General features: G+C 41.1%; 1 protein-coding gene across 1 annotated transcript in view; it reads right to left on the bottom strand.

The window, feature by feature from the left end:
• DIAPH3 (diaphanous related formin 3) overlaps positions 1-21,742 on the bottom strand; it is a 122,504-nt gene extending 100,762 nt beyond the window's left edge. The window contains exons 1-9 of the mRNA XM_087726315.1: positions 21,683-21,742; positions 14,317-14,349; positions 8,751-8,927; positions 7,782-7,886; positions 6,170-6,300; positions 2,248-2,322; positions 2,088-2,157; positions 1,277-1,413; positions 369-474 (exon numbers count right to left, since the gene is read on the bottom strand). Of these exons, the coding sequence (XP_087582441.1) occupies positions 369-474; positions 1,277-1,413; positions 2,088-2,157; positions 2,248-2,322; positions 6,170-6,300; positions 7,782-7,886; positions 8,751-8,816 (690 nt within the window). The 5' untranslated portion in view covers positions 8,817-8,927; positions 14,317-14,349; positions 21,683-21,742. The remainder of the gene's footprint in view (positions 1-368; positions 475-1,276; positions 1,414-2,087; positions 2,158-2,247; positions 2,323-6,169; positions 6,301-7,781; positions 7,887-8,750; positions 8,928-14,316; positions 14,350-21,682) is intronic.
• Between the last annotated feature and the right edge of the window lie 325 nt (positions 21,743-22,067).

A 22,067-nucleotide genomic window follows, 5' to 3' on the forward strand; every position in this document is an offset into this window, starting at 1 on the left:
AAATGGAAAAGCAATTAACAGCACCTTTCATTTCAAAAAAATTGAACGGATATTCCCAAATCATGATAGCGTAACTGCTTAAATCTCAGTTTGTTGGTTGGTCAAGTTGTTACTTCCTGTTGGTCATTGATAATATGCAATCATTGGTTATCTATGCAGTTGGTTTTTTTTCCTAATATTTAACTATAGAAGTGGCATAGGAGAAACCATTCCCAAATTCTAAGTGTAATAGTGAGATTAATGAATGAGCATATCTAGCTTCATCCAAGGTGGAATAATAGACCCGGAATTTTCTTTTTCTTCAAGTACGCTGTCTGCCTTAGTTACGTGTATTAGTTTTAAAACACCACCAGAAAAGCATTACTTACTTGCAGGTGGACCGAATTCTCCTCGAGACCCTGCAGAATCGGGCCAAATCGGTCAATGCCTCTCGCTTCTGCTTCTCTAGTCAAGGCTTTCAAGATTTTTTCCAGGCTATGGAAGGGAGGGAGGAGGTGGAAGAGGGAAGGGAGGAAAGAAGGGAAGTGAGATGATGGAAGGATGGAAGGAAGAGAGGGAGGGAGGAAGGAGATGGAAGAGAGGAAAGGGAGGGAGGAGATGCAAGGAGGAAGGGAGGGAGGAAAGAAGAGAGGTGAGATGATGGAAGGATGGAAGGAAGGAAAGAAGGAAGGGGGGAGGAGATGGAAGAGAGGAAAGGGAGGGAGGGAGGAGATGCAAGGAGGAAGGGAGGGAGGAAAGAAAGGAGGTGAGATGATGGAAGGATGGAAAGAAGGAAGGGGGGAGGAGATGGAAGGGAGGGAGGGAGGGAGAAGATGGAAGGAAGGGAGGAAAGAAGGGAGGGAGGTGAGATGATGAATGGATGGATGGATAAAAGGAAGGAAGGAAGGAAGGAAGGAAGGAAGGAAGGAAGGAAGGAAGGAAGGAAGGAAGGAAGGAGAGGGGAGGGAGGGAGGGAGGGAGGAATTATTATTAAACTAAACAGAAATGCATACTTCATTCTCACGTCTTAAATACATCTATTTCAAGGCGCTTGCAATAAATCACCAAGCAATATTTCCCAGAAACCTCCAATCACCAACCATTCCCAATGGAGTTCAGATTCAGGGCAATTCCCCCCTGATTATTATCCGGGGAGGTCTTATTTTCAGGGAAAGAGGGTCCTTTCAATAAATGGCAGGCTCTTGTTTAACATAATTTGTCTCCAATTAAAAGCATAATTCAATTCCTTAAAAAAAGATTGTCCCTACATTCATTGGCTACACAATGTTACACTTACATGTTTTCCTCCCCAATAATGCATATCGCAGAGAGAAGTTTCACTGCATCAGTCATCATGTTGATGTGTTTGGGATCAATTGTTTTAGCCAGTAACGAAAAACTTCTCTCTTCGCTCATTATTCTCTCCAAACCATACTAAAAAGGGTCAAGAAATAAAAATTAGCAGGAGGCAGGTGGTGATGGTTAACAAGATGCAAATATGTAGACGGGTCGTTGCCGTGTTGTATCTTGATACGTATGTATCAAGAAAATATATGAAATCCTACCAAATTGTGAAGAGTTGCGAAGAGCCCTTCCACAAGATGATCAAATTGAGGTTGACTTAAATGCTGTTTCTTTTTATTTAATACTAGCCGATAACCCGGCATTGCCTGGGTATTTATTTATAGTGGAAAAATGTCCGGACAAAATGTAATTTCTAATGTCGGATTTTCCTCCTTACCGGAAGGAGTCCCCTTGTGGAGTACTGTGAAGCTGTTACCATGTCAACTGCACTGTATAGTAGAAGCAGTACAGTAGAAGCCATTTTACAGCAGTACAGTAGAAGCCATTTTAAAGATGGCTGCAGGCCTGACAAAAGGAATGGCACATGTCGCTTTGGCTTGGTCCACCCAGTGCGAAGAGGAAACATTGGGCCAGTAGATTGAGGAGTGGTGTCACTCCCACCCAATCGGCCACGCCCAGTGAGTGGTGTCAAGATGGCCACGCCCACCCAGTCGGCTACAGCCATCCGTCCCTCAATGAAATTGAGTTTGATACCCCGGTGTAAGCTTTCAGCTTCAAACAATTAAGCAAACGAGCGTACTCACCTTGTTATTCATAAAAGCTTTTAAGCACTGAATTATCTTATGCTGTGTCTTCTTTAGGAACTTGTCCTGTCTGAATGCAGGAAGATAAAGACGCCACAATTATATCATGTTGGTTACTGTCCATGCTTTCTCAGAATTACAGCCTTGTTAGAAGACTTACTGTTTGTTTTCAACCAGTCTTTCCAAGAGATCCAATAATAATCCGAGTCCTTCGCGTCCAAAGTTCTCAACCCAACTGCAAAAAAATAAAAAATAAAAATTAATCTTTGGCATTGAGAATAAATGGATCTAAGCCAATAACCACATAAGTGCAATATCAGTGCCTAAATTCTTCAGTTCCTTGCTGTGCCGTTTAGTTTCTGCGAACTATAGAAAGAGAAAATCAGTGTGGCATTGGGGATTCTGGAGATGGATATATCGGTGATAATATATTAAAAGGTAAAGATTCCCCTCCAACTCTGTTATTCTGTTCTGTTCTGTTCGATTCAATTCTAACCTATGGAAAGCTGGGTGAGCAAGTGGAATCTATACGGTTAGTACTTGAAGGACATTATTATTTTTTTATTATTCCTCAAGTACCTTGGTGGCATCTGTTGCAACTCTGGGATTGAGGGTAATTTCTTGATTTTATTGCTTTTGTAAACGATAAACTAAGAACAGCATTACAGGTAATCCTCAATTTAGGACAACTGAGCCCCAAATGTTTGTGGCTAAATTTGTTAAGCGAGTTTCCCCCATTTTCTCGCCACGTATGTTAAGTGAAGCACTGCAGCTTTTAAATTAGTAGCTCGGATGTTAAGTGAATCTGGTTTCCTCCTTGGCTTTGCTTGTCAGAAAGTAGCAAAACATGACCCTGCAACGGTCATAAATGAATGCCAACCGTGTGAGCCAAGGTGGCGCAGTGGTTAAATGCAGCACTGCAGGCTACTGCTAGATCAGCAGGTCAGTGGTTCAAATCTCACCGGCTCAGGGTTGACTCAGCCTTCCATCCTTCCGAGGTGGGTAAAATGAGGACCCAGATTGTTGGGGGCAATATGCTGACTCTCTGTAAACCGCTTAGAGAGGCCTGAAAGGCCTATGAAGCGGTATATAAGTCTACTGCTATTGAGCGTGGGGATGCAGTCGTAAGTGTGAAAAATGGTCATAAGTCACTTTTTTCAGGGCTGTTGTCGCTTCAAACGGTCACTCGATGAACGGTCGTAAATCCAGGACTGCCTGTACTTGTATACTTTGGTTAGGATGCTTTAGAATATTTTAAATTAACTTTTAAAAAAATCACATGTCTTTACAGTAGGTATTGAGATAGAAAATGCTATACATTTGCTCTAACTTTTGTACCAGCTGCACACGCTACTTCTCAGCTCATTGGAAAGAGTACCCTTTGTCTGAAGCTACCTGGGTTAAGATTTGGGATGTGAAAGCAGACAGGTTGGTTAAGCAATTCCATGACAAATATCCCGACAAGCCGAAGGGGTTGAGAGGTGGTTAGAGTTTAGAGTTTAGAGTGAGTTTAGAGTTTTATTGATTTATATGTCGCCCACTCCCGAAGGACTCCGGGCGGCTTGCAATAAAACGAGGGAGGGGGGATAATACACAAACAACATATTAAAATATACAACAGTCACAATTTCTGAGGGGCTGGATATTTCGAGAGCCCCCCGGCCTGCTGGAGCAGCCAGGACTTAACGGCTTTGTGGAAGGCCGGGAGGGTAGTAAGGGTCCGGATCTCCACGGGGAGATCGTTCCAGAGGGATGGAGCTGCAACAGAGAAGGCTCTCCCCTGGGGAGTCGCCAGCCGACATTGGCTGGCAGATGGAATCCGGAGGAGACCTAACCTGTGTAATCTAATCGGTCTATGGGAGGCACATGATTAGCGCCCTGCTGAAGGGGGGTAGCCTATCAGCCCTCTTTTACGCCATCTTTACATTGGCCACATTTAATGCTGTGGGAGGGGGGATTATATGGAGTATGGGAGATATATAGTCAGAATAACATCCCTTTCTCAGAGAGTCAAGGACACCTTGCCCTACAGCTGCAATGAGGTGACTGGGAGAGGCATCTCCAGTTGGGACAGTGCCTGACTGGGCCATGGGATGGACATGTGTGTGCTGGGCAGGGACTTGAAGTTTCGTTTGGGTGAGCAAAACTTGGAAGCTTTCAGATTCGGGTTTTCCCAGATGTGCCAATATGACATCTCTAATAACATGGAACTTTGAGGAACTTCAAGCCTTTGAGTCTTCTTTCGTTGGGGGTGTCATTTGGAACCCTAACAACAGCTATGCCAAAAGCCTGGACCTCCCATTATTATTATTAAGAACCTATTTTTAGTCTTCCCACTAAAAGGTTTTTCATTTAAACAATAATAATCTGCAGGCTATGTGTAAATCAGCCGTGCTCATGTTCATATAGCCCTGGAAGCAAATTATCCAGATAGTGCCATTAAAAAAAATCCTATATCCACTGACTTAATCAAGTTCTAATTTTAGTGCCGAGCCCCCTGACAAGATCATAATGATATGGAGATTGAGTCAAGAAGAAATGAATGTGCAACCAGATGAAGCACATCAATAGCACCATAAAAAAAAAACTCCCAATGAGACCTTTCCTAGCTTGTTACAAAAAGAAAAAAAAAGAAAAAGAAATCTACGGTAGTTTCCAGAGTGCAGGGAAATATATTAAGCTACCAAGCCCATATTTCTCTATGTAGCTTGGCCAATGGCTGTGTCTTTTTAATAAAATTAAATTCTATAAAGGTAGTCCCTGACTTACAACAGTTCGTTTTGAGACTGTTCAGAAGTTACAACAGCGTTGAAAAAGAGACTTCCGACCATTTTTTAACACGAGTGTGGCGGCCATCCCCATAGTCACGGGATCAAACTTCAGACGTTTGTCAGCTGACTCACACTATGACTGTCACAGTGTCCATCACGTGACCCCACTCTGCGACCTTCTGACAAGTCAACAGGGAAGCCAAATTCACTTAACCGTGTTCTTGTACCCTACAACTATCATTAAGTGTTGTACCTTATGATTCTTGACGAATGCATCTTATCTTTTTATGTACACTTGAGAACCTATGCACCAAAGATAAATTCCTTGTGTGTCCAATTACACTTGGGCAATAAAGAATTCTATTCTATTCTATTCCTATTCTATTCCATTCTGTATTTCTATTCTGTTCTATTCTGTATTTTTATTCTGTTCTATTCTGTATTTCTATTCTATTCTGTATTTCTATTCTATTCTGTATTTCTATTCTATTCTATTCTGTATTTCTATTCTATTCTATTCATATTCATATTCTATTCCATTCTGTATTTCTATTCTATTCTATTCTGTATTTCTATTCTATTCTGTATTTCTATTCTATTCTATTCCATTCCTATTCTATTCCATTCTATATTTCTATTCTGTTCTATTCTGTATTTCTATTCTATTCTATTCCATTCTGTATTTCTATTCTATTCTCTTCTGTATTTCTATTCTATTCTATTCCTATTCATATTCTATTTCATTCTGTATTTCTATTCTATTCCATTCTATATTTCTATTCTGTTCTATTCTGTATTTCTATTCTATTCTGTATTTCTATTCTATTCTGTATTTCTATTCTATTCCTATTCTATTCCATTCTGTATTTCTATTCTATTCCATTCTATATTTCTATTCTATTCTATTCCATTCTGTATTTCTATTCTATTCTCTTCTGTATTTCTATTCTATTCTCTTCTGTATTTCTATTCTATTCTATTCTGTATTTCTATTCTATTCTATTCCTATTCATATTCTATTTCATTCTGTATTTCTATTCTATTCCATTCTATATTTCTATTCTGTTCTATTCTGTATTTCTATTCTATTCTGTATTTCTATTCTATTCTATTCCTATTCTATTCCATTCTGTATTTCTATTCTGTTCTATTCTGTATTCCTATTCTATTCTGTATTTCTATTCTATTCTATTCTATTCTACCTTAACTTACCTAAAACGCCGAATGGAAGACAGCTGCAATGTAGAAACACAACCTTCATGAAACCAGCTTTTATTTTTATTAGAAACTTCTGCCGAAGTGTTGCCTTACCTGACAGGGTTACTAGTTAGCGACACACGAAGAGATTCTAGGCAGCTGACAAGTTTTTCATCCACGGTTCCAGATTTTAATTCGTATATGAATTCCTGAGGCAAGATCTGCTTTCTATTCTTGAGGCTTCCCTGAAAGGAGATGATCGTACCCGTCGTGAAACAAATATAAATAAATGTTCATATGCATTTTTTAAAAAACACATACGTTCCAGTCAATCTGGGACCTTCTTCGTTTCAAAATCGCATGCTAAATGTATAGATCTATATCCCAATTCTATTCTATTCTATTTATTCTATTCCATTCCATATCCCAAAGCATTCTACTCTCCTCTACTTCCACTCCATTCCATTCTTCATCTCAATACATTATCTTCTCTTCTATTCTTTTCCTTCTCTTCTAATTCCTATTCCATCCCATCCCACCCTATATACGATCTTGAAAACACGCTCAAAGATGTACGCGTGTTCCAAAATAGTACCATTGGGGGATGAAAACCATGAGTACTGAATGCTTTAAGAGGATTACATATGCCATGTCAGAACTTACCCTAACTTATTTGCAGAACCAGAACTCCTAATTAAACTCAGAAAATGTTGTTGTTCTCTGTCGTGGCACGACAAAACCGCGGTCCACTAAAGCGCGCCCGATTAAAGCGCGTACCTGACGTCATCAGCAGCGCGACAAATACGACCGCGGAGAAAAAAGGGCGCTTTAAAAAGCACTTTTAAAGCAAGCCGATTCACGTAAAGGTAAGGGTTAGGGTTACGTTAAGCGTTAGGGTTAGGTTTAGGGTTACGTTAAGCGTTAGGGTTAGGTTTAGGGTTAGGTTAAGGGTTAGCGTTAGGTTAAGGGTTGGGTTTAGGGTTAGGTTTGGGGGGGTTAGGGTAAGGTTTTCACGTTAATTTTAACTTTACCGCTCACAGCGTGATGTTTTCGTCGCGCTGTGATGACTTCAGGTACGCGCTTTCGTCGAGCGCGCTTTAGTCTACCGCGGTTTTGTGGTGGAACCATTCTCGTCATTCAGCCGCCAAGTCACATCTGACTCTTCGCGACCCCATGGACCATAGCATTGCCACGTGGCAGGCTCCCCTACCTATCCTCCACTGTCTACTGGACTTTGCCCACATCCTTGTTCACTGTGTCGAAGACACTATCTAACTATCTCATGCTCTGCTGTCCCCTTCTTCTTTTGAATTCCCTCTTTCCCAACATCAGGGTCTTTGGCAAAAAAGCCTATCAGCCAATTAAACCTTGTTTCTATTTTTTCTTCTTCTAACTTTTATCAGTCTCTTTCACTAGTGTATGCGTGGTCTGGGGGACGCAGTGGCTCAGTGGCTAAGACGCTGAGCTTGTCGATCAGAAAGGTCGGCAGTTCGAATCCCTAGAACCGCGTAATGGAGTGAGCTCCCGTTACTTGTCACAGCTTCTGCCAACCTAGCAGTTCGAAAGCACATAAAAATGCAAGAAGAAAAATAGGAACCACCTTTGGTGGGAAGGAAACAGCATTCCATGCACCTTCGGCATTTACTCATGCCCACCGAAGACAGCGCTGGCGCTTTGGTTTTGAAACGGAGATGAGCACTGCCCCCTAGAGTCGGGAACGGCTTACCTGCCTCGAAGCAGCGCTAGTATACTGCAACACCATTTCCTTTTTGATACTGAAGTCTTTTTCTCTTAGCGGAGCTTTTCGATCCTCGTTTAAATTCATATCTTCCTAAAAAATATTTAAAAAGTAAACACAGGTATGAGAGATCGCAAATTGATTCCAAAATGTTTCGGAGTGGGGAGAAATGGGATGAGGTCTGCTTTAAAAGTCAAGAGGCCTTAAAAAAATTGTTGGGGTGTGTATGTGTGTGTGTTTTAATTCCGTGTGCATGTATGCGTGTGTGTGTGTGTGTGTATGTAACTCTGGAACACCTCAAGCAATTTCAACCAAACTTGGTACACAGATGAGTTATTCTCTGGATAAAAATCTTGTGGGGTTAAGAAATCCCTAACACCAATAAGGGTCTGTGTTCTGTTAAAATACAGCCTGTTGTGCCTTGAAATGGCTTCTACTGCACTGTCGTAAAATTGCTTCTACCATACAGTGCAGTGGAGTTGCCATCGTAACGGCTTCACAGTATTCTACAAGGGGGCATCCTCTCGTAAGAGGGAAAAATCCAACATTACAATTGGTTTGCACATTTTCCCCCTATAAATAAATACCAGGCAACAATGGGTTACCGGCTAGTTGAAATAAAAAACCACCAGCCTTCCATTTTCTTCTCATTTTCTCGATCCATAGGAAGGAAAACAACTTTCTAAGTAGTCTGTTTAGGAGGTAACATCCTGCCTTTCCATTCTCACCGTAGGACATAAGCTCTCGTGGTTTTTTTTCCCAAGTCAGCAAATAATGTCAGAAACCAATACTTCAACAAACATCTTGATATTTCCCATCTTCAAAATAATAATAACAATATCTTCATCACGTGAAGTATTAGTACTGCTTTATCAAGCCTTAGTAAGGCCACACCTGGAATACTGCATCCAGTTAAGAATTACCCATCTAGTCCAGGAGCAGGCCTGCGATGCTTACCATCATTTTTTCAAACAGTGCAAGGATCTCTCCATCTGACAAATGCGTAGGCTTGAAGTCATCCATCTCTGCAGGGGTGGTGCATTCACTAGATGAGCAATGTGATTGCTTCAGATGTGGGAGAGGCGGCCTGTCCTTTTTGCTGCCCGGGATCCGTATGCTAGAAAATTTATCAAACTAAACAAAAAAAGAAGAAGCACATCTCAGCAGGTACACAGTTAGACGTAAAAAAACAACCTCATTTCTCCTAAAAAAGATTTGGTGTAAACAAACACAATTGATTATCCGGAAGTTTTAAAAGCAAGCCAAAAAAGTTTGATTATGCAGTAAGCCAGACACCATTTACCGTATTTTTTCGACTACAAGACGCACCAGTGTATATGACACACCAAGATTTCGAAGTGGTAAGTAAGAAAAAAAAGGTTTTTGTCCCCAGAGGAACACTCTGAAGGCTTTAGCAGGGCTGGGGGAAGGCAAAAGCACCATTTTTGCAGAAAGCAGGCCATCTTTTGCAAAAACAGAGACATTTTTGTCTTCCCCCAGCCCTGCTGAAGCATGCAGAGTGCTTCTGGAGGCTTGGGAAAGCAAAAATGCAAAAAACAGCCCACTTTTTGCAAAAATGGGATGCTGGGGTGGGGCTTCGGGAGGCCAAAAATGGTTGTATTTGGTGTATAAGACGGGAAAGGTACGTCTTATACTCCCAAAAATACAGTATTCTCACCCACCCCTCCAGACTAGAAACCAATCATTTACAAATTAATTAGAGTTGTTGAAAGTGTACAAATGAGAATTGGAAGGATAGTAATACAAAAGAAGAAAATGAAACTTTCACGAAGAAGAATTGGGTCAGTTGCAGGACACTTATGATTCCCACAAAGACTTGAAGAAACTTTCCACACTGGGAAACCACATGCATTGGGAGCTATGCGCTTTTTCTCTTGGTTTAAGGAGTCAAAAAAACAAAACAAAACCCCAACACCATATTTTATGCCTCTTCCATAAAGTTGAATCAACTGGCATTTTGCCAACATACAGTTCTTGCACACAATGCTCCTTGCCACGCTTCTCGTTTATTTCAGACTCCCTTATATTTTGTATCTAATGTTGCCAATTTAAGCATCATTAGATAGATATGGTACATGATTGATAGATGAGAGGGGTGGCGGTGTGGTATGGATCTAAGATACCAATTCTAACTAAAGAAAGCCTGGATATAACGTTGCTTGCCATGTTTCTTATTTATTTCAGAGTCCCTTATATTTTCTAATGCTGACAATTTAAGCATAGGTAGGTAGGCAGGCAGGCAGGCAGGCAGGCAGGCAGGCAGGCAGGCAGACTGGCACACACACACACACGGCTAGGGATTTTTTGTCTTACACTGTGAGTTCAAGGTTTGAATTGGATAGATAGATTAGATTAGATTAGATAGATGATAGATAGATTAGATAGATAGATACAATAGATACGATGATAGATAGATAGATAGATAGATAGATAGATAGATAGATAGATAGATAGATAGATAGATAGATAGATAGATAGATACAATGATAGACAGATACAATGATAGATAGATAGATAGATAGATAGATAGATAGATAGATAGATAGATAGATAGATAGATAGATAGATGATAGATAGATAGATAGATAGATAGATAGATAGATAGATAGATAGATAGATAAAATAGATACGATGATAGATAGATAGATAGATAGATAGATAGATAGATAGATAGATAGATAGATAGATAGATAGATAAAATAGATACGATGATAGATAGATAGATAGATAGATAGATAGATAGATAGATAGATAGATAGATAGATAGATAGATAGATAGATAGATAGATAGATAGATAGATAAAATAGATACGATGATAGATAGATACGATGATAGATAGATAGATAGATAGATAGATAGATAGATAGATAGATAGATAGATAGATAGATAGATAGATAGATACGATGATAGATAGATAGATAGATAGATAGATAGATAGATAGATAGATAGATAGATAGATAGATGATAGATAGATAGATAGATAGATAGATAGATAGATAGATAGATAGATAGATAGATAGATAGATAGATAGATAGATATGGACGGACATAGAGATACATATACAGATACATAAGTACATATACAGTAGAGTCTTGAGTCTTTAAAAGAACAGGGAAAATATTTGGCATAAATTTTATCTAGTTAGGTGGTACGAATCTAAGTCTAAGATATCAATTGTAATTAAAGATAACCCTAGATTAAATTGCTATTTCTGCAAATTAGTTCTTAATAAAGACAGTTTCAAGAAAACTGTTTCCTACATCCTAAGAAAAAAAACTCTCCTAGTTTTATTTTTCTCCCCTTCCTAAAATTATATTAGTTTTGCAACCTTATATTAAAGCGTAACTCTTGAAGCATCAAACATTTCATTTCCTTGACCGTTGGGTAAAGGCTGTTTTGCAAGCTGCATTTCCTCTGGACTCAAGAAGAGGCCATTTAGGGCTCAGCGAGTCCAACTCCCGTCTCAGGGCACGAATCCAATTTAATACGGTCCTTGCAAAGAGAACGAAAGCATCGCCGGCCTCAACACATCCTGCAAAAAAAGAAGCTCATCTTTTTGTAATCATAGTCTGCTACCGAACACGCAAACTGCAAATTCCATTCTGCTTTCCGGATCTGCTTTGCTAGAACTTGACGTAATTACATTTTGTTTGGCTCCTTAAGGTGGTAGGGAAAGAGACAGTCTCTTTCCGCAGGGCAACTTTTCAGGGGCTTGGAAAAATGTCAGCGGGCCCCAGTTTCAGCCGCCTTTTTGTCAAAATTAAACTGTTTTCTCTCTCCTTCCTTCTGAATAGTTCCGTGATCGTCTTCCTTACTTTTATCTGAAAAACGGACATACTGCGGTGTTGAGTTCCAGTGCCAACTGAAGTGGCACTTGACAAATTATCCAAGTTTTTGAAATTATGCTTCTTTGGATGCAGCCTTCAGTTGCTTTTGCTTCCTGGGCAATAAAGCCACACACTGCTGACCTTTGTAGAATCTGGGATTAATTACAGATCCAGGAGCCTCTTCATGTGTCACTGTCATCAAGCCAGGGAAACTCCTTCCTGGACCTACCCTTTTGATTACTTTCAACCAACTCTTTTAATCTAGCAAGGCGACATTTTTGTCATGTCACCTGCAAATTTACTAGGAGTCGCCACAGTGATTAGGATGCAGTATTGCAGGCTAACTGTGCTGACGGCCAGCAGTTCGATTCTCAATGGCTAATGGATGACTCAGCCTTCCATCCTTCTGAGGTCGGTAAAATGAGGACCCAGATTGTTGGGGGCGCAATAGGCTGGCTCTGTAAATCGCTTTAGAGAGGGCTGTAAAAGCACTGTGAAGCGGTATGTAAGTCTAAGTGCTGTTGCTACTAAACATTTCCTTACGTATCAACTTTGCAAGGCTTTCCAGCCTGGAAGCATATTCAGAAGTACTAGCAATAAAGGAGAATATTTGTAGCTCAGGGTTGAAATGAGGGGGTCTTGGGTCATCTCCAAGCTTGATTGTTTCCTTGTAGATGTTTCATTGTCCAAACTAGGTAACTTCATCATCAGACTAGCACTAATGATTTTACCTGGTTTGGATAATGAAATGTTCTGACCCCTCTCCTTGCTCATTCAGAAATGACAGCCACACTCAGCTTGCAAAGGAATGTCTTTATCAGTCCCGGCTTTTGCTGGCTGCGAGCCCAAAATAAACATAGATAAATTCTCTGGCAAAAAGTTAAACAGCAAATGCAAAAACAAACTCTCACAGCAAACCAGGTTTACAGAAAGCAAATCACTTATCCAAGTGCCTCTTTGAATCATGAACACGAACTCGAACAGGAACGGAACTAAACTAACGAACGACGTTGACTTCTGCAACTAAGGCATGGCACCATCAGTCTTTTATCCACAGGAGGAGATCCTTAATGAGCCCCAGCTGCTTGTTATCTTCTCCTGTGAGCATCCTGAAACCACTCACAGGAGATTTTTTTGTCAGTCTGATAGCAGCTCCAAAGGCTCCTATCGAGCCACAACATGAAACATCTGCAAGAAAGCAACCAAGCTCAGAGACTACCCAGGACCCCTTAGAAGTACTGTCATCAACTCTTTTGTGAGGTTAACAAAACCTTGCAGGTATGAAAGTAAATTGCTTGGCCCAACCCCTTAGTTCAGGGGTCAGCAGCCCACGGCTCTGGAGCCGCATGTGGCTCTTTCATCCCTCTGCTGTGGCTCCCTGTCTCCGGTTGGTGCCACAATTTTGAAAGGAGCTTCCGATTGGGAGGGGGAAAGCAGAGCGCGCCAGGAGGAGACTCTATGGCAAGGAGAAGGTATTCTGGTCAGCTCCACAACTGGTAGGGCATTCAGTTAGGTCAGGTAGCGGAGAAAGTATGCCGCGCTAGGAGAAGACTCTGTGGTGGGAGAACCAGCCTTCTGGTTGGCTCCAAAATTGAACAGGGGGCTTCCAGTTAGGATCTTTGTGGCTCTTTGAGTGTTTAAGGTTGCCGACCCCTGCCTTAGTTCAAGAAATCAGGGATTGTCCCTTTTGAGATGTTTGAGACACCACTTATTGCTTTTCTGGACTTTGCTACTGTCTGACCACTGCCTTGTCTGCAGCTCTTCCTCCTGTCCATTTCCACATACCGGACCACCACAATATCATCAACCAAGTCATAAAAATGTTGAAGAATATCAGCCAACATCTCTGGCATCCTAGTTGATAACTCTGTTGTTGGCATCAGAAATCAGCTGTTGAGCAACAAAACACTTAGGAAAGTTGCCGTTGACTTATATATTTCTACCTTCTAATCAGATATGGCATATTTTTCAATGCTATTAGGTCCACACCATTCCCAAATACTAATATTGATAGATGTCCAATTAAAAAATGAATAATTTTAATCAGTGAAACAACTTGCCTCCAGAAGTTGTAAATGCTCTAACACTGGAAGTTTTTAAGAAGAGAGTGGATAACCATTTGTCTGAAGCGGTGTAGGGTTTCCTGCCTAAGCAGGGGGTTGGACTAGAAGACCTCTAAGGACCCTTCCAACTCTGTTATTCTATTCTATTATAACTCTGGCAAAACACATCCTTTGCACACTGCAAAAGGACTACCCAGAGATTTTAAAACAACCTTTTAGTGGGTAGGAAATGGACCTGCACTAGGATGGGATGAGAAAATGAGTAAGGTTGGATTAGGGCATAAGGAAGTAGATGTTACGTTTCGATAATTCCCTTTCTAGGCCCAAGAAACTTTGCATGAGTAGGACATAAAATCAAGCCATCATTTATCGCAGTAAAGAAAGAATAAGGTGGTGATTGTGCTTCCACAACACACAAAATCAGGACAATCACACAACATCTTAATATGTGGGATGAACACAGTTGGAATTGTCAGAAGGAGCTATAGAGTTTGGCTTTATATCTCAACAGACAGCTATATCCAAAGAAGCAAAACACATAACAGATTATTTTCCCAAACAAATTCTCCTGAAATTTACGATATAACAAGGAAAACAAAATAGCTTACCACATCATCTGTCAAAATCTTGAGGTGCAAGGGCTGTAAATGAAACAAACCATCTGTTAGGGCGATTAAAAGTATAAACTAAAAGGAAGAAATGTTTTCACACAGATTTAGGTGGAATGTAAATATACACAACTATATCTATGTGACTCCAATACTTGTATAATACTCGCCCCCCAAAAAATTCAAAAAGTCAGTAGTCGGTTCACACTAAATTAAACTGGAATGTGGTTGGATTTAAAGCAGGGGTAGTCAACCTTTTTATACCTACCGCCCACTTTTGTACCTCTGTTAGTAGTAAAAGTTTCTAACTGCCCACCAGTTCCACAGTAAAGGTGATTTATAAAGTAGGGAAGTAACTTTACTTTATAAAATTTATAAAGCAGAGTTACAGCAAACCCCTACCGCCCACCACGAAAGCTGGAACGCCCACTAATGGGCGGTAGGGACCAGGTTGACAAGCACTGATTTAAAGGATGGTTTAGCACCATATGCTAAGTAAGCTATTGGGATGCTTCAAGCCATAACAGTAGAGTCATGTAAAGGTAAAGGTTCCCTTCGCACATATGTGCTACCCATTCCCGACTCTAGGCGGCGATGCTCATCTCTGTTTCAAAGCCAAAGAGCCAATGCTGTCTGAAGACGTCTCCGTGGTCATGTGGCCGGCATGACTCAACGCCGAAGGAGCACGGAACGCTGTTCCCTTCCCACCAAAGGTGGTTCCTATTTTTCTACTTGCATTTTTTACGTGCTTTTGAACTGTTAGGTTGGCAGAAGCTGGGACAAGGAACGGGAGCTCACTGCTAGGGATTCGAACCGCCGAACTGCCAACTTTCCTGATCGACAAGTTCAGAGTCTTTCCAATCAGCCACTGAGCAACCACATCCCTCAATTCTTGTATAATCCCCCCCCCCAAAATTCAAAAGTCAGTAGTCAGTTCATACTCAATTAAACTGGAATGTGCTTTGATTTAAAGGATGGTTTAGCACCATATGCTAAGTTAGCTTCTGGGATGCTTCAAGCCATTACAGTAGAGTTATGTATATTCCATGAATCAAACATCTTGTTTCCTGGCTGGCAATATGAGACAAATGAAAATGTACAATTTCCAACTGACCTTCTCTTTTCATAGAACAACTTTTGGGGCCTTCTAGAATGGTCCCCATGAGCAGCGATACGCTAAACAGAAGTGCCCAAAGCCTTATTGCAAGAAATATCCGTCTGGTTCAGTTCCAAGCCGGGGGAAAGACACTGAAAACATGAAGGCTGATTGGAAAGATGGTTTAATGATGAAGCAGAGCCACATGGAGTTGAGAGTGGGGGGAGGGTGTTTATACCTTCTCTTGGGGCTTTGAACTTGAGCTTCCTGTTTCTGTGCAAGGACATGTATTCTATTGGCTGTTGTCAGGCTCTCGTGGTGTCATGTAGGGGTTATGTAAGGGTCATAGCTGGCTCTATAGGCAAAGTACAAATCCTAGGTGTTTGTCTGAGCTAAGTTTGATTGAAGTTCGGAGGGTGATGCAATAATTCCTATTATGGCTTAATGGCTTTGCCCTGGGTTGGCTCATGGGTGAGAGCTATTCTACCTTTGCTGCAGGGAGTAATGGATTACCAAATCCATTACTTGGGGCCAGGGGCTCTGAGTCTCCGTGTCCCTTAAGATTTTTTTATTTCTCTTTTAGGAGAAATATTTCAACCTGCTTCCACACCCTCTTCTTCTTCTTTCAGATTTTTCCAACGCACGTTATCTAGCAGAGATTATGAAAACCATAAATACTACTTTGCCACATTAAACCTGTCTGTTGCAGTAAGCCTCTACCGATTGTATTAAAAATAAATATAAGATACAGCCTTTTACGTTGTTTTTTTTTTCACGTTTCTACTTGATAGGGCTGCTTTTCTGTGAAAGCTCAGATGAACTGACAGTTACGGGGGAAAAAAACCAGAACAACAAAAATATATGTAGCAAAGTAATAAACATCGGAAGAAATAAAAAAAACTGCAGCACGGAGAAATACGGCTTGTGATCTGAAGCAAGTAAAGGCAAAGCTTTCACCTGGAACCAAAAAAAAAAAAGTAACAAAAACGGCAACTTATAGAAGTCCTTGGAGAGATAAACGCCCATCTGCCTCCAGGCAGAATTCAAAATGTAGCACTCCTTGTACCCAGGAAAGTCTTTTAACTGCCTTGGATAAAAATTGTAACAAAGAAGCTAAGCCATGGTGGCTTTTGCACAAATCCTTTTTTTAATACTGCAATAACAAGTAGACTTGTATGCCGCTTCAGAGGGCTTTTACAGCCCCTCTCTAAGCGGTTTACAGAGTCAGCGTATTTCACCCCAACAACCTGGGTCCTCATTTTACCCACCTCGGAAGGATGGAAGGCTGAGCCAACCTTGAGCCTGGTGAGAATTTAAAAAAGCTGCCTTTTTAAATTGATAATTAGAAAGGGCTTATGAACTTCAAAAACATCTCTTTAGACAAAGAGGAAAAAAAATAAAAACAAATTGCAGACTACAGGACCAAGAGCGCTACTCAGATTACCCTGAGCACACAGATCAACTTCCAAGGGCTTCAACGACCCCTCGAAAAGGATGCCAATGACCAGCTATTCCCCACTATCCTGTCAGAGCTGAAGAAGCTTCTTGGATGCGAAGCGAAACATCTTCAAAGGAAAAAACAAGAAAGTCCTATTGCCTCCTGAAAAAAGCACCTTTGGGACAACCATGACCAGGATGACTGAGAATCTCTACCAACTTTTAACTATACAATTTAGCAATAGCAGTTAGACTTATATACCGCTTCATAGGGCTTTCAGCCCTCTCTAAGCGGTTTACAGAGTCAGCATATTGCCCCCTAACAATCTGGGTCCTCATTTTACCCACCTCGGAAGGATGGAAGGCTGAGTCAACCTTGAGCCGGTGAGATTTGAACCGCTGAACTGCAGATAACAGTCAGCTGAAATGGCCTGCAGTACTGCACCCTAACCACTGCGCCACCTCGGCTCTTTGGGATGAACCCCTTTCAAATGGTGGGAATAGGAATGGATTTCCAGAGGGGAAAAAATTGCAGACGACAGGAACCATTTTAACTACTCAGGTGACCCTGACGACACAGATAAACCTCCAAGTGGCCTCAAAGACCTTCTAAAAGGACGCAAATGACCAGCTATCTGCAAGGAACACAAATCCTTCCATTCCCCACTATCCTGTCAGAGCTGAAGAAGCTTCTTGGATGAGAAGCGAAATGTCTTCAAAAGAAAAAAAAACAAGAAAGTCCAGTTGTCTTTTGGGAAAAAAGCACCTTTGGGACAACCTGGATGACTGAGAATCTCTACAGATCTCTTGAGACAAGCAATCTGTACAGTAACTAACTAATGAAACTATATTCAGAGGGTGAAATACAGTTCTATCTTGAAAACTTGTTAACTCCAAGCGAGACCGGCAAGTAAAAGTGTTAGCAGCCATTTATTGGTTCTTTCGTTTTTGAGAAAGATTTTTTAATCCCTTAAGAAGCGTAGCTTTTATGATGTTTCAGCACTCAATTGAAATTCAATCCTGAAAGCAAAAGCACAGCCCTTAGTAAAGCCATTTCTAAAATTCCCAGGTGTCTTAGTAGGAAAGAAAAATCCATGTTCTCAAGAAACCAAAATGATTTTGAGGTCTGCTTAGAATTATCATTCTAGCATCAAAAAATAAAAGGGGGGGGGATGCTTACTGTATTTTAATCAAACCTTTTAAACAAGATAGAAGAATTTAGTAAACATGATATCCTTGAATGGATAAAAGGATTTTTCCCACTGGATGAAGTATAAATAATTTTTCACTTCATACAATAGCTATTACCATCTGAGAAATAAACTTGACGCCAAAATCGTATGTATATTATTCAGAAACATCAAATGTACTAGGATTTATTTTCAGATAAGGATGTCCAGACTTCGATAAAGATGACATTGTCAAATGTTATGCTGGTGCCATATGCAAGGATTGTTGTGCTCTGCCAGTGGAGCTGGTTGCAGATTCGGGGAGTGAGAACTTTGGGGAGTCCTGGAGTCTGGGGAAGGCTCTGATGAGGGCTCTGTGTCAGAGGCAGAGAGGGGGCCAGAGCCCTATGCCATCAGCTGCCTTCGGAATCAGACATCAGTGGGGCGGAAGAACAGCTGGAGTCTGTTCCCAGTGTGCGCATGTGCAGAATTGCTAGACAAAGGGAACAGCTAAAGAACAGGGGTTGACTTGGGAGTAAGGCCACAGCTGGACGATGAACGGCCCCTCCCAGAGGAAATAAAAGAAGACCGAAAGGGGAGTGGAGTTGGCAGGAGACAATTAGTTCTCCGAGACTCCTTGCCAAGTTTTGCAGATATCGGCCTGCCAGCTCTGCAAGCCAGATAGGGCCTGTGACTGTAAATCCTCCCTTGAAAGACTTTGCTGGATTTGAACGAGCAAAGTACCTCAAAGAAAATAGAAAAGCAAAGTACAGTGGTACCTGGGTAGTTAAACTTCTTTGAAACTCATCAAATTTGGTACTCAATGCATTTAGAGGCAAAAACTTTGTCCCGGTATTCATCATTTGTTTGGTATGCAAAACACCAGTTAGAACTTGTGTTGGCTGCCTTGTGACTCACTACGTTATTTATGGAAAAAAATTGCTTATTACTCATTGGTTTTTTTGTACTCATCACACCTCCTAACACCAATGAGTACCAAAGTACCACTGTATATGCAAATCTCCTGAAATTTTAGGGAGAAAATTGGAGACACAGCCGATCAATTTCCCTTTCACAACCAGTCAGGTCTTTCCCAAGAGGTCAAAGATTCCCTTCTCAAACCCTACTACGGCCCCAAATGGTTTATCATTCCTGCCCAAGCATCAGCTAACTCCCTTTCCAATAAAAGATAATTGTGTAACGTGTCACCATCACCACAGGCAACCCTTTTGTAATTCCTTGGTCTCTCCAAGGAAATCACTCATTCCTTTATGATCATAATACAACATTTGTAAGTCCAAATGTTTAGTTAATTCTGTTCAGAAGCAGGTCCATGTCTTCCCACTTAAAAGACCACTTTGCAAACACTACTACAGGAACTCTATTCAGTGTGGAAGTGACCCAGCCCTAATACAATACAATGCCCTAATACAACCCCATTTTCTCATACCTTCCCAGTACATGTTAATTCCCTTCCCACTGAAAAGGTGTTTTAAAATCACTAGGAGCATCTCTTTTGCAGTGTCCAAGGGACCCTCCCAAGCCCCCTTCCTTATTCCCTAATGCAGGGGTCTCTAAACTTGGCAATTCTGAGAGCTGAAGTCCACAAGTCTTAAAGTTGCCAAGTATGGAGACGCCTGCCCTAATGCAACCCCAATCACTCCTAAGGCCTCTTTCTGATACACACACCCTTTGTCATCCCTTCCCAGCGCAGGTTCAATTCCCTTCCCCTTAAAGGGCCATTTCAACTCCCAGAATTGCCAGGTTTAGAGACCCCCACATTAGGGTATAAGGAGGGGGGCTTGGGACGGTCCTTTGGACACTGCAATAGGGCTGCCCCTAGTACTCCCAAAGCACTCTTTGAGTGGGAAAGGAATAGACTCCGAAGTCATTTAGACTTAGAATAACTTTATTGTCACTTTGAATGTACCCCAATCGGCATACATTAAACATTTCGTTGCATACAGCTCCCAAAAGCTCTCCACCTCTAATATGCACTGCGTAAACATGACAAAAAGAAATACAAAATTAGGCACCTACTCACATGTATTATATGACACAGAGAAAAAACAATTCCCTTCCTACTAAAAGCATGTTTTATAATCAGTAGAAATAGTGCTTTTGCAGTGTGCAAGGGACCCTCCATTGCCCCCTTTCCTTATGCCCCAGCGCAACCCCAGACATTTCCCCATCCTTTCCCAGCGCAGGTCAATTAGACTTAGACTCACTTTATTGTCACTTTTTGAATGTACAATTGGGATATATTAAAAATGAAATTTGGTTGCATGCAGCTCCCAAACGGTCTGCACCTCTAATATACATACATAAATGCAAATTTTATCCTTCCTCATCCTTCCGATTTATCCTCACTCATCCTTCCTATTACCTATCTCCTCCAACTTATGACTATGACCTTGTTGCTTATATCTCTACGGTTTATATTGCTTTATTTAGCTTCCTAGTATGATTTGATTGCTTATTTAGTAACCTATGGCTACCACTAAGTATTGCATCCTATGATTCTTGATGAATGTTTTTTTTTCCTTTTTTATGTAGATTGAGAGGTTATGCACCAAAGACAAATTCCTTGTGTGTCCAATCACACCTGGCCAATAAAGAATTCAAATCTATTCTATATTCTATTCCTAATTCTAATTCTATTCCTATTCCCAATTCTAATTCTATTCTATTCCTAATTCTATTCCTAATTCTAATTCTATTCTACATTCTACTCCTAATTCTATTCCTGATTCTAATTATATTCCCAATTCTAATTTTATTCCTAATTCTAATTTTATTCCTAATTCTATTCTATATTCTATTCTATGTTCTATTCTTAATTCGAATTCTATTCCTAATTCGAATACTATACCTAATTCTATTCTATTCTACTACTAATTCTAATTCTATTCCTAGTTCGAATTCTATTCCTAATTCTATTCTGTTCTATTCCTGATTCTAATTCTATTCCTAATTCTATACCTAATTCTATTCTATTCTGTTCTATTCCTAATTCTCATTCTATTCCTAATTCTAATCCTAATTCTATTCTTAATTTTAATTCTATATCAAATTCTATGTTCTATTCCTAATTCTAATTCTATTCCTAATTCTACTCCTAATTCTAATCCTAATTATATTCCTAATTATATTCCTAATTCTAATTTATTCTATTTACTCTATTCTATATTCCATTCTATTTTTCATTCCATTATCCTATCCTATATTCTATTCCTAATTCTAATTCTATTCCTAATTCTTTGCTATGTTCTATTCCTAATTCTATTCCTACTTCTAATTCTATACCTAATTCTAATTCTATTCCAATTCCTATTCCTAATTCTAATTCTATTCCTAATTCTATTCCCACTTCTATTCTACTCTACTCTAAAATTATGCACATAGCCACATATATGACATGACACAGAGAAACCACAATTCCCCTTCCCACTGAAAGGCTGCTTTGCGAGCATTACCAGCTAGAAGCCCCCTTGACACTAGGAATGGGACCCCTCCCCACCCCCCGCCCCTTTCTTTATAAGCTCCAATGCGACCCTTCCTCTCTCTCCTCCCCCCCGTCCAGGAGCCAATCAATTTCCTTCTGCAACCACCCCCGACCCCGCCTCAAAAAGGCCTCAGCCTCGAGACCCCCCCTAATACTTACGAACTTGGCTTTCTTGCTGCTGCCGCCACCGCTGCCGCTGCTTCCCTCCGAGCCCAGCGCCTCCGCGGCCTGCCTGCGGGGCGGCTGGGTCTTCCCGCGAGGACCCCTCTCCATGGCGGCGGCGGCGGCGAAGGAGGAGCAGGATGCGGTGGAGATACTCCACGACAGACCTCTCCCGGCTCGAATTCTCCCGCCGCCCTGGCCACGCCCCCTCCTGGCGCGAAGTTGGCCAATGGCGGGGTCCGCGCGCCCGAACACGGCCTCCGGATTGGGCCAGGCGGCTGACCAATCGCCGCTCGCCTTAACCGTCGTTTTGGAAGGGTGTACGGGGAGGGCGGGGGGAAGGGGCGGAGGAGCCGCTGGTGACGTCAGTCGGCCGGCTGAG

Source organism: Thamnophis sirtalis, unplaced genomic scaffold (genome assembly GCF_051295495.1).
Source record: "Thamnophis sirtalis isolate CommonGarterSnake01/CBP01778 unplaced genomic scaffold, rThaSir2_p1.2 scaffold_12, whole genome shotgun sequence".
Taxonomy (NCBI): Eukaryota; Metazoa; Chordata; class Lepidosauria; order Squamata; family Natricidae; genus Thamnophis; species Thamnophis sirtalis.